This window comes from Crocodylus porosus, unplaced genomic scaffold (genome assembly GCF_001723895.1).
Source record: "Crocodylus porosus isolate Cpor-Errol unplaced genomic scaffold, CroPor_comp1, whole genome shotgun sequence".
Taxonomy (NCBI): domain Eukaryota; kingdom Metazoa; phylum Chordata; order Crocodylia; family Crocodylidae; genus Crocodylus; species Crocodylus porosus.
The window spans coordinates 45,696,001-45,708,393 of record NW_017728918.1 but is presented as its reverse complement, the minus strand read 5'-3'; the positions used below and the strand labels follow the sequence as shown (position 1 = coordinate 45,708,393).

At 42.1% G+C, this 12,393-nt stretch overlaps 1 protein-coding gene across 15 annotated transcripts in view; it reads left to right on the top strand.

Moving 5' to 3' along the window:
- Positions 1 to 12,393, top strand: part of DST (dystonin) — a 478,409-nt gene that overhangs the window by 439,920 nt on the left and 26,096 nt on the right. For all 15 annotated transcript variants that reach the window (XM_019537571.1, XM_019537570.1, XM_019537564.1 and 12 more), the window contains 4 exons: positions 3,809 to 3,978; positions 4,854 to 5,013; positions 8,198 to 8,392; positions 10,468 to 10,596. In XM_019537571.1, the coding sequence (XP_019393116.1) occupies positions 3,809 to 3,978; positions 4,854 to 5,013; positions 8,198 to 8,392; positions 10,468 to 10,596 (654 nt within the window). The remainder of the gene's footprint in view (positions 1 to 3,808; positions 3,979 to 4,853; positions 5,014 to 8,197; positions 8,393 to 10,467; positions 10,597 to 12,393) is intronic.

The window sequence follows — 12,393 nt, the reverse complement described above, 5'->3', positions numbered from 1 at the left end:
AATGTACCAAACTCATTTATAACTGTAAAAAAATCCCTGTACGTGTACAGCATGATGTAATTAAACCATAAAGCAAGCAATTTTTGTCACGTGTACAGGTGCCCTTAGACTGAATTTTATTAGTAAATGTTAAGAATCATGAACCAAAAAGATGGTAAAGGCAGAAGGGAAATACAGAGCTCATGAGCAAGGGACCAACCTAAGAAGGATGGCGGTGAGGAGGAGAATGCAACTGGGTTACAGGAAATACAATGTTAGCCAGCTAAATGAGGTGGTGGGGAAAGAGGAGGGAGTGGGGGGTTGCAACACTGAGATAGAAAGAAGATAGATACACACAAATCTGTACAATGGTCTGTGATGGTGGAGGAGGTAGGTTGAAGTTTCTCAGTCAATAGAGTCTTTTTGTGGGGGTGCTCTTCGGGTGGAGTGGAGTGGTCTGTCATTGAAGATTCCTCTTGGTATCCATCGGGTGCAGAGAGAGGTTCAGGTGGTCCCCTCTGGGTCTGATCCAGCCGTGGTCAATCTGGTGGGGTCAGTGTACTGGCGATGGCTTCTGATGTGCTCAATGTAAATGTTACGGGACCAACGGATGGTGTTGGACACCATGGGGCAGCCCATCAGCTTGGCATAGTGGTGGGAGGTACAGCAAGCGCACAAGACGCTCTCGTTGCTGTACTACATTCAGATGTAATCTCATAAGTGCCAAGAATAGCATTAATGCAGCATATGGATTCTGTTCTCATTTGTGTGGCTGTGCTGGCCCTCGTGGGAAGAACAGGGTAGACAGATAACTCCATGTCTGTTCCCAAAAGAGTGAGGGGAGAAGAAGGAACGGGGGAGGCAGGAGCTGGGCTGCAGCCGGAAGCCAAGGTATCTTCCTTACTAGGACAGTGTGCATGACATTGAGCAATTCTTCTTCTGGCTTGTTTTCTTCTTGGTTCTATATACCATCCCCATTGGCTGTTCTGTGGGTCAGCTTCAAGAGGAGAGCTGAAGGGAGCTTTGGGGAAAGCCTACTGTATAGCCTGATTGTTAGAGCACTTTTCTGGAAAGTGGGAGATGTAGTTTAAAACCTCCTCTGGGTGAAAGGACACTAGAATCGGTTTTCCGTTGTCTGGGCAAGGCAGTTGGGCTAGAAGGTGAGTGAGCTACTATCCTCCTTCCAAAAGTTGCTAGTCATGGTGTTTCTTCAATGTCAATTTTGGAAATTTAAATGGAGTTATATGCCTAACTTCCACAGCCCCAGTGGAGCTCCTGAATCAGCTCAGAATGGTAAAGATGGGGCAAACATAGCTAAAAAGAGGAAAATAAAATCTAAAATTTGTGTCAATGCCAAAATTGATTCTTTCTTATGTGACTACATTTGGATGTGTAAGTATTACACAAGGTAGGTAAAGGTAAACTAGAACTTGATCCTTAGTGTGTTTACATGTCAAATCAAGACAGAAATACTTTTAGTAAGGCTTGGGCTCTTCAGTCGCATAATCTCCATGCTCATATGTTGTGTCCCTTTCCTGAACTCTGTCTGCCTTTGTCTTTTAAGAACAGGAGCTTCTGAGCCAGCGTTGAAACTGTCCTTGTTTTGTTTAGTTAATGGTTTTACTATCTGAAATGAGGGTGTGCATTGAAGCTCTGTGTGTGCTGAGAGCAGCAACTCTTTCGCACTCTTTGCCAGGTGGTTATTGCCAAGAAAAAAATTAAGATAAAATGTTCTTTGGTTCTCTCTCATATTTGTTGTATGTTGCCAGGGATTTCTGGGGGGTTATTCATGGCTATTTATGAGTTGTTTTTTATCATTATATATTATTTTTAGAAATCAGACATGAAAAAATCCTATTAGGTCACCTAATCCATTCGTGTTCTAGTGCAGGATATTCCTGACAGTGTATTTATGTAGGTTTGGCCAATGAAGATAAGTACCTATCTATCTTCTTGAGAAGGAGGGCAGATACTCAATTATTAATGAAAGATTTCATTCATCTCACCTCTCTGCCATTGACAACTGAGATGACTCATACAAATGCCCAAAATGATTCTTTACTTATACCCTAGCGAAATCAAGGGAGAGGCAAAGCATGTGCAGACTATGCCTGGAAGAATGAATTAAATAAAGCCTTTTGTTCATCCCCTTTTACTGTATGATCTTTTTTCTGGCAGCTACTTAATTTGGTCTTTCTATGCAAGTCAAACAACACATGTAGGAATGAGTGATTAACAAATCCCATCAAAGAAAAGGGCATTTCAGGGACTGTTCAAATGGTTGTTAAGAAGTTTGTGGGTAAAACAACTTTTTATTCAAAGGTCTGTTTGGAGGGATTTTTTTTCCATTTTAGAAATACTTTGAAAAACTCTTGGTTTATTGTAAGAAGAAATGCCTGTGTGTATATGTAAACGGGTCCATTTCACATTGTTTTGTGCTTAGCTGGCTACTTCTTTTCCAAGAAAAAAAGATGTTTTTAAAAAATGTATTTAAAAAGTTAGTATTGAAGGGACTACCAGTAAGGGTGTGAAATTTGAAATCTGAAAGAGTGTGGAGGACTTAAGGGAATGTCTGCACAGCCTCCTTCCTGACTCTGGGACCATCAGTGGTCTACCATACAGTAGGCCCTGCCCAGTGCACCAGAGACACAATGGACACCTCAGGTGTAGCTTCAAGTGAGTGCTGAGAGTTGCACACAGGCTCTCCCGAAACAGAGTGCTTGGCTGGAAAGGGCACCAAGGGACACTACTTTGGGTACTCCCAAGCTTTTTATTCCACCTATTTGTTTGTTTTTGGTGTGCCTGAGAGTGAGCAAGCATGGCTTAATTTCTTAGCAGTGACTCAGGATCAGGCAGGACGCCACGTGCACGTGACCTAAGTTACGCCTACTTTAATATTGCATTTAGCCCAATGGAGTAATGACTGTCCCCATCACCCTCTCCTTTTTGTGTTCTGAGAAGGTACAGGTCATTTCATATTTGCCAGTGATTTACTAATAAATATAATGTTTTAGCATTGGAGATATGGTTCAGGTTCTCTTTCAACTAGGTTTGTACCAAAACTACTTTGGTCCAAGACTTTAAGACACACAAAAATGTTTGCTTGGTTTTCAAAATGTGAGGCTAATTATTTTTCACTGTTTCCCCACATATTTTAACCCATGTATTTTTTAATTATATGTAATTTATTTTAAACTTCGGTGTTTTCTGAAGACTTTTACTTTTGTCTTTATATAGTCTGCTTTTATTTAATTTTTAAGTGTAACTTTTCCTTAGCTTTTTGGGGGTGTAAGATGATGTGTTTCATCCCATTTCCTTAGTGGTAGCAAGAAATAACCATTTGCTGAATACAGCTCTGTATATTGTGAAGTCAGAGCAGACCTTTGTGATAGAAGTTTTAATCATTTGTCTTCCCAGTTCATAGAACATATATTTTCCTCCCGCCGGATGGCATGTTCCCATCCTAAACTACATGATTGGGATTTCATTTGCTTCTCAAAGGGTCTTATTCTGCCCCCCATTTGCAAGCAAGCCCTGCTAGGAATCTATGCGTCATGTGAGCGAGAATCAAGCTTTACTCAGCCTTGGTGAGGCCACAGCTGGAGTACTGCATCCAATTCTGGGCTCTGCAATTTAGAAGGGATGTCGAAAAGCTTGAGAGAGTCCAGAGGAGAGCCATGTGCATGATTATTGGTCAATAGAACAGGTCTTATGAGGAGAGTCTGAGGCATGGGAAGGTGCTCAGTTGACAGCATGAAAAGATTAAGTAGCTAAAGCCAATAAGTAGTTAATGCTGTACAGTTTTTTACTCTTCCTTCCATTTATACAGGAGTTCCAGAAATCTCTTGGAGCCAAACATTCTGTATATGACACCACAAATAGGACAGGCCGCTCGCTGAAGGAGAAAACCACTTTGGCTGATGACAATTTAAAGCTGGATGATATGCTAAGTGAGCTCAGGGATAAATGGGATACAATCTGTGGAAAATCTGTGGAAAGGTAATATGAAAACCCAGCTTTGTTATTTTAAAGGTGATTTGCAGGGGTGAATTAGATGAGGGATTGTTGTCTTTGGCTGCTAACATGTGAAAAAGCAAAACCAGAAGAGACAGCATGTTAGTTTGACCCGGTTGCACAGTGCCTGTATAAATCAGGCACTTCAGCAGGGCTATTTGGCATTTTTATTCAATAGCTGATTCTATCAGCTATTAGATAAAAGCGCCAAAAAAGCCCCATTGAAGCACCTGATCTATACGGACATTGGGCAAGTTGGGTCAGACAAATGCGATGCCTCCTCTGGGCATGTGCTGGGCTCTGCACAGGGTTATGCTCAGTTTAAAGTACAGCACCATTTTTGTTCTGTTTTCTTATGGCTATAAGTAGCCTTTGTCTCCTTCATTGTTGTCACCTTCTTTATGCTGGATGAGGGAAGCTATTGTTGGTTTGCTTCTCTCTTTAAAAGTGGCAGAATGGATGGACCAGGGATGTCGTCTTCCCAGCATTTGTGAATCTCTCAGAATGGGCACTTTAGTAGTACAGAGTTGGTCTGGGAGGTGGTGCCCACTGTTCTCCCCACTAACGATCACAACATTGAGAAGTATACTTAAATGAGCTCCACGCTGCTCTCTTCTGAGAAGTGGAGCAGTGTTAATTTTCCTCGCATGCTAGGGAGTTCTGAGAAGCACCTATATCCCTTCTTACTGGCTTCAACCATAATCCCAAAGGGTTTTTAATATTTTTTTTCCCCACTAACAATTAAAAAAAGTTATTTCTTAGCTTCTGTCAGTGACTGCAATTTTTGTTGCCTCTTTATTGCATATAAACAGTTTTTCACTGGAGTTGGTATTTTGCTTTGTTTCTTTGTTTTTCCTCAGACAAAACAAATTGGAGGAAGCCCTGTTATTTTCTGGACAATTTACTGATGCTCTGCAGGCTCTCATTGATTGGTTATATAAAATTGAACCTCAGCTGGCAGAAGATCAGCCAGTACATGGAGACATCGATTTAGTGATGAACTTGATTGATAATCACAAAGTAATTCCAAACTAATTATTCCTTTTTTTCTTTTTTTAATACTAGATTGGATAGAACCATTTTAATATATTTTTGATTATTTTAATTTTTAGGAGCATAATGTTATAATCTCAAAAAAACCCATTTAACATAAACATATAGACACAAAAGAGGTACAGTCTACAATGCAAAATGCTATCAAATATAGTTGGAAAAAAACTCCAAATGTTAAATAATTTGCTGGCACTATGTGTATTGTACAGTGCATTTGTGTGTTGCGTCTAGGAATCCCAACTTGCATTTTGCAGTTGTGTCCTGTAATTATTGTATGTATCATTCTTAAGGGGTGTCTTACATGGATGTCAGACAAGGTACTTGGACACTGAGACCTACTGTTTTAAGGGCTAGATCATCAGTTGGTGCAAACTGGCATGACTCCATTGATTTCCACAGACAAAATCAGTATATTCACCCTAAGCATCCAGGTATCTATGCTTGCCTAATGTTATATTGGGATCCTGCTACATGAAAATCTCACTGATCGTGGGAACATAATTTTTATTAATTGCATCTGCTTTAAAGTGTTGTTTAATGACTGGATTTCATAGTACTTCCTCCTCCCTCCCTGCTTTTCTGCATTGCAAGAGAGATTTTTCTTCCTGCTGACAAATGAGCAGCAGATATGTTGTTGGAATTCCTGAGAGGCAGGGAAACAGAGAATCAGTAAGGATGGTCTGCACACCATGACTCCATTTACTATAGCATAGAGACAGGTTTCAGGAGACAGTGATTAACTGGAGAGCCAGACCAGAATACCACAAATATACTATTCTGTAGGTTCAGTCCAGTACACGTGTAGGATCAACTGTTGTGAAGTTTACCATGCTCAAAAGCTACACTAACAAATGCAAAACAGCATGTGGGGTGGGAATCAGTTTCTTCCCTGCCCGGCTTACCACTGTATCCTATTTTCCAAATCCTGTTTAAGCATGCTTTAGGCTAGGAGAAAATATTTGGCCCTCCAATTAAAAGAATATATCATAAATAGCATAAATGTCCTGGACCCGGTGCTACAGTCACATTGTGCACTGCAAGTAATTCATTGTCAGTGACTCAGTATAATGTAAGTGCCATATCATGTTAACAGTTCTTTTGTGTAATTGGAGATGGTTCCTTTTCTTAACCTGAACATGCTGTCACATAAATATGTGAAATATGTGGCATGATCTACAGTCCTACTCATCAAACCACCAGATGGAGTTTCATTTATATTTTTACTATTTTAACCCTGCGCCCTAATCATTAGCATTTTATTTGACTGCAGTGCCTATTGGGACAGACTTGCTCATTCATCACTTTGTCAGTGGATCAATTGCTTTGAAAGGCAATTGAAACTTATATGTCAAAATGACCAGATTGTCCATGCATTGCATTGAGACAAGTAGTTCAGAGGTTGCTTACAAACATCTTCCTGTCTTCCAAGGATAGATTAATTCACTCACAACTGAATGAGCCTTCTAATATAAGTGTTATAGGGTTGAAGCTGAGAAGGTTCCCAAGGGGAAGATGCCCACATACACACATAAAATAGAATAATTTCCTCCAAACTGAGAATGAAGGAAGATGTGAGCTCAGCTAAGTCTCAGTTTTTCTCCAGGCACATCTACATGTGCTGTTAATGTGAAGCAATAAACTCTGGCACAGTTTGTGCTGGAGTTCATTGCTTCTGGGTGCCACATTTGCACGTGAGCCTGGGTCCATAGGTGCCAACTTTTATTTTGCCAGGGGGTGGGGGATGGGCCCAAGATGATGGGGGGCGGGAGGGGGCACAGGCAACATGGCGGGGATGGAGGGCATAACCCCCCTCAGATTTCTGCACCCAAATTGGGGCAAAGGGCTGCACCTGAGTCAGACCAGCTCTGTGGCCCAATGGGCGGGACCCAGCACAGGAGGGAGTGCTGCGCTGTCATGGCCACCAAAGTAAGATGCCCCCTGCCTGCCCAGTGGCAGCCGGGGCGCAACTCCACCACTTCCACATTTCACCTTGGTGTCCATGGCGGCACAGCGCTCCCACCCGCACTGGGTTCCACCACTCAGCCATGGAAGCAGCTCCTGCCTAGAGCTGGTCTGACCTGGATGCAGCCCTGCACCCCAAGCCATGCAGTGGGCACAGAAATCTCAGAGGTCATGTGACTCTCCCCACCCCGTGCCACATCCCTTTGGCCTCCTTACCCCTCTCTGCTCATTGCCTGCACTCCTTCGCCTCCCTGACATATCGCCTGTGCCCCTACTGCTCCCCCAAACATGTGACCAGTTCCCCTCTCTTCACCTTGACACATCCCTTCCCCCCACTCCATAGACTTAACTGGATGGAGCTGTGGGAGCTGCTCTCCACTGTTGCTTGCAGGCCACATGCATGCCTCTGATCACCCTCCCTGCCAGTCTGCAAGGGGAAACATGGTTTCCTGCATTTTTCTGTGCTAGAGGAGAAAATTGGTGTTTTCCTCAGCAAACAGAAAATGCAGATCCCTGATAATAGCTCAGGGCCTCAGTCATTCTTTCTAAACATGATATCTTACATTCAGCATGCTCAACCTAACAGACTCCATCTTTTACAACATAAAATAATATAGAAATATTGCGTAGTATTCCTCAGATTTGGGCCCTGGCCGCCTTTTTTCAAAGGGGAACCAGGGCCCTCAGGCCCTCACGTACTTGGCTCCTATGCCCAGGATGGCCACATGTTGAGTTGGGGCAGTGGAGCCACGGCTGGCAGAGTCTGGGGGTCAGCTTGCCAGTCTGGAGCTGCTTTGCCCTGACTCAGCATGCTGTGTGTAGGGGAGGGGACACTGGCTGGGGCACAAAGGTGTTACAGTGTGGGGCTAGCCTTCAGGCAGCACCCCTATGCCCAGCCAGCCCCCGTCACTGTCTACACGTGTGTTGCAGCAGAGTAAATAACTCTGCTGTAGAATAGTACTTGGGTTGGGCACTACTATCCTATGACAGAGTTAATTAGTTTAAACCAGCCTAATAACACCACACATGTAGATAGTGATGCTTTACTGTGGACCTTTTACTGTACTCCGCTCTGCAGTAAAACATCTTGTGTAAACATATCATCCTTATGCAAAACAGCTGTTTTTCATATCTGAGACAGCTAAGCCTTGATAAAACTGAGCACATAAGATATATTTGTGTTTCCTAGGTTTTCCAGAAGGAGCTGGGGAAAAGGACAAGCAGTGTCCAGGCTCTGAAACGTTCTGCTCGGGAACTGATAGAAGGCAGTCATGATGACTCTTCCTGGGTAAAGGTCCAAATGCAGGAGCTAAGCACTCGCTGGGAGACTGTTTGTGCCCTATCAGTCTCTAAGCAAACCCGCCTGGAACAGGCCCTCCGCCAGGTAAAACAACAAATAATCCTGCCTTTAAAATGTCAGCAATAGAGAAAATATGTACATTTACTGGTTGAACTCTTAATTTAAAAAATGTTCAGCAAATACAGTGCATCCTCAGTAAGTTTGCAGATGACACCAAGCTGGGGGGAGTAGTAGATACGGTGCAGGATAGGGCTAGGATTCAGAGTGACCTAGACAAATCAGAAGATTGGGCCAAAAGAAATCTCGTGAAGTTAAACAAGGACAAATGCAAAGTCCTGTTTGTAGGATGGGATAATCCCATGCACTGGTGCAGGCTGGGGGCTGACTGGCTGGGCAGCAGCTCTACAGAAAAAGACCTGGCCATTACAGTGGACAATAAAGTGCACATGAGCCAGCAGTGTGCCTTTGTTGCCAAGAAGGCTAACAGCATACTGGACTGTGCTGATAGGTGTGTTGCCAGTAGGTCATGGGAAGTGATTCTTCCCCTTTGTTCAGCACTGGTGAGGCCACATCTGGAGTAGTATGTTCAGTTTTGGGCCCCCCACTATAGAAAGGATGTGGACAACTTGGAGAGAGTCCAGTGGAGGGCAACAAAAATGGTGAGGGGGCTGGGATATATGACTTCTAAGGAGAAGCTGACTGAACTGGGTTTATTTAGTTTAGAGAAGAGAAGAATAAGGGGGGATTTAACTACCTGAAGGGGGGGTTCAAAAGAGGATGGAGCTAGACTGTTTTCAGTGGTGGTAGATGACAGAACATGGAGAAATGGTCTCAGATTGCAGCAAGGGAAGTTTAGGTTAGATACCAGCTAGAATTTTCTCACTAGAAGGGTGGTAAAATACTGAAGCAGCTTACCCAGAGAGGTGGTGGACTCTTCATCCTTGGAGGTTTCTCCGACCTGGCTAATCAGAGCTTTGGCTGGGTTGATATAATTGGAGCTGGTCCTGCTTTGAGCAGAGGTTGACTAGATGACCTCCTGCAGTCCCTCTGAAACCTAGTTTTCTATGATTCTATTAAATGCTTTTCTCAAATATGTATTGGTCATATCATTCCTAAAACAAGGGTGAGTTCACTCATTAAGTTCTAATCTGCACCATTACATTTAGTCAGCATAGCTATAGTCACTTGCGCGGGTAACCTTTTCACAGACCCAGGCTGCATAGCCATACCAGCAAAACCGTTGGCATGTTGTCTGGGGAGGTAGTTAAGTCAGCAAAATAAACAAACCCTCTGTTGTCATAGAATGTGCCTTCTCTAGGGGATTTGCTGATATAGCTATGACAGCACAGAATCTTTAGACTATTCATAGTGTGGCCATTATTTTAACTTTGAGTATTGTACCAAAGGATGGTGTCTGCTTCAGAGACCTTACAATAGGAATCAAGTTATTGAGTCACAACCCTGAATGAAGGGCACTGTAGAAGCTGGAGGTGGAGATCACACATTGAACAGTGGGATTCCTTGTTCTCATCTCAAGGGACTATGCAAACTACTGCCTTCATTGGGGTGAAGTGACTTGTTTCCCATTCTCACTCTGCACAAGGATCCTGTTGGTAACGTGCTCTGCCCCACCAGGACTACTTCAAGCATGTAAACAGTAGTAATGACCAGTCTTTGTATGGTGGTACCCCAGGGTGAGGCTCTTTGTCTCTTCCCCCTATGAAAGGTCCAGTCCCAGCCTGGCTCTGTTAGTTTTTCTTAAGCAATGCTTACAGCTACACAGAAAATATGGTTCCTGTATGTGCAGCTGGTACATGAAAACACCTCCTGTGTAATTTGTCACCGTGAAGGCATGACATTCTAAACCGAGCTGCACATGCTCTATAAATCAGATTGCTAAAAGCACGAGTAGGCTTTCAGGCTTCCTACAATTTTTAAGAAGCTTGAGACATTTTTACAATTATGAAAACGTACTGCTGTATATCATTGACTTTTTAATGGAAAGTCACCGTGTCTGCATTGTTCCATGACTGATAACTTCATGTCTGGGCTGAGCTTCTTTGTGCAGGGGAGGAATCCAGAGGCTGTGCAGGGGAGGAATCCAGAGGCTGCACTATTTCAGAAATCCTCTCTCTAACAGCCATGTTTTTTTCTTGCAGGCAGAGGAATTTCACTCTGTTGTGCATGTTCTTTTGGAGTGGCTGGCTGAGGCTGAGCAGGCCCTTCGTTTCCATGGCATCCTCCCAGATGATGAAGAGGCTCTGCGTACACTAATAGATCAGCACAGGGTATGAAAGATAAATGAAGAGCCAGGATCTTCTTAAGATAGATTTACTGAAGGGTAGAAGTACAGTGAAATACATCAACATATTTCCAGCCCATTCAAATATCGCATCGTCTTCAGCAACAAGACATGGTTCACAGCTCTTTTTATAATTAGAAATGAGAGTTTTAAAGGTTGAATAACTAAAACTTGGTTCAACCTATCTCTGACATCAGTGTTAGACCACATGTTCCTTTAAAGACATGTTGTCTGACTGTGCAAGTAATGCAAAAAGTAGTATTTTGAAAGGAGTTGTAAACACTTAGAAACTTTGTCAAAAACCTTTTTGAAAGTAAAGTAAATTGGTAACCCCTGATGGCAGGATGTTATAATACCAGTAGCATGTTTGTCCTTTATTCACATTCAGTGAAGCCATTGCCTAGTTTTCTTTCAAGGTCATCCCTAAGTATTATTGTAATGATGCCATCATCCTTTAGCCTTTTCTCATGATGAAAAACCAAGCTGACATGCTTCACTTGCATTAAGCAGTGAAATATTACAGTGACATGGATACTGAAGATATTAGATTACAGACCATCTAACTGGATTTGGAGTAATGAAATGGGAAAATGAAAGGGCATATCAATTCATTCCATACAGAAAATTACAACCCTCCCCCCCACAAAAAACCCTTCCATGCAATAGAACTAATAAAAGTAAATTTTGCAATAGTAGTTATAATACTAATACATGTGTAACTGGCTTTAAGAAAGTTTTTATGCAATTGTGACTGTAGAAAAAACTCACATTTTTATCATGCCTTATGAACAACATAACTGAGTAAGAATGTGAATAGGGCTTGACCATCTAACTGGCTATAGCATGGACAGGTTTACTGTATCCTGACTTCAGGTATACGTATCAGGACGTATGTGTGTAATGTTTGACATTTCCAGTCATCAGGGTTTGTGGTCCTTAGTTGTACTGCCACTAGTTCCCTCATGCTCACATGCTGCTTTCCTGTCTGAGGTCCCTTAAAGGCAAGAGGGGGGAGAGGTCAAGGTTCAACAAGCAATGTTAAATTGTATAAAAGTTTGCCGTGTAAGTTAGGGACACTAGGAACATAGTGTTGGTCTGCTCAATAACTGGCCAATCTGTCCTGATGGTTCATATGTATCGTCAGACTCTATTATCATGAAAATCTTTGTAAGAGCATGAACTGTGCCTTTTTACTTAGTCCAGATGTCAGCTTTTATTCTTTTGCTATTCTTTATATAGAATACAAGACTATGAAATTGAAGTCCTGGCCGCAGTTAAATAAATGGAACAACTCTTATTGACTTTAATAGAACCTGCATTTCATCTTCAATTAATGAAAAGCCACACAAAAGCCTCAGCTAAGATTGCAGTTTGTTAATTATCCTCTAATGGGAAATTTAGCATCAGTCTCATTCATATTTTTTAAATGGACAGATTTGATAAATTATGAACATCAGAATTTAAAAAGAAATAGCTTCCTTCACACTGAAGACACTTCAACAATGAGCCAAAAATTTCTCCCTCAATAATATGCTACACTTTTGACAACCTGCAGAATTACTATTGCCCTAATTTAAACATATAGAAAACGTATGGACACTCTTCTTTGAGAAGTTAGAGAGAGACTTAAATAGGAACTGCAATCTTGATTTGGAATTGTCTTCATAATATAAGAAACCATAACGATATTGAAAACATGGTCTAGTTGAGTATTATTTTACTTATGTTAGGGTTCAATCTTTTCATTACTTTTTGTGCATGATATAAATTGGAGATATGTACA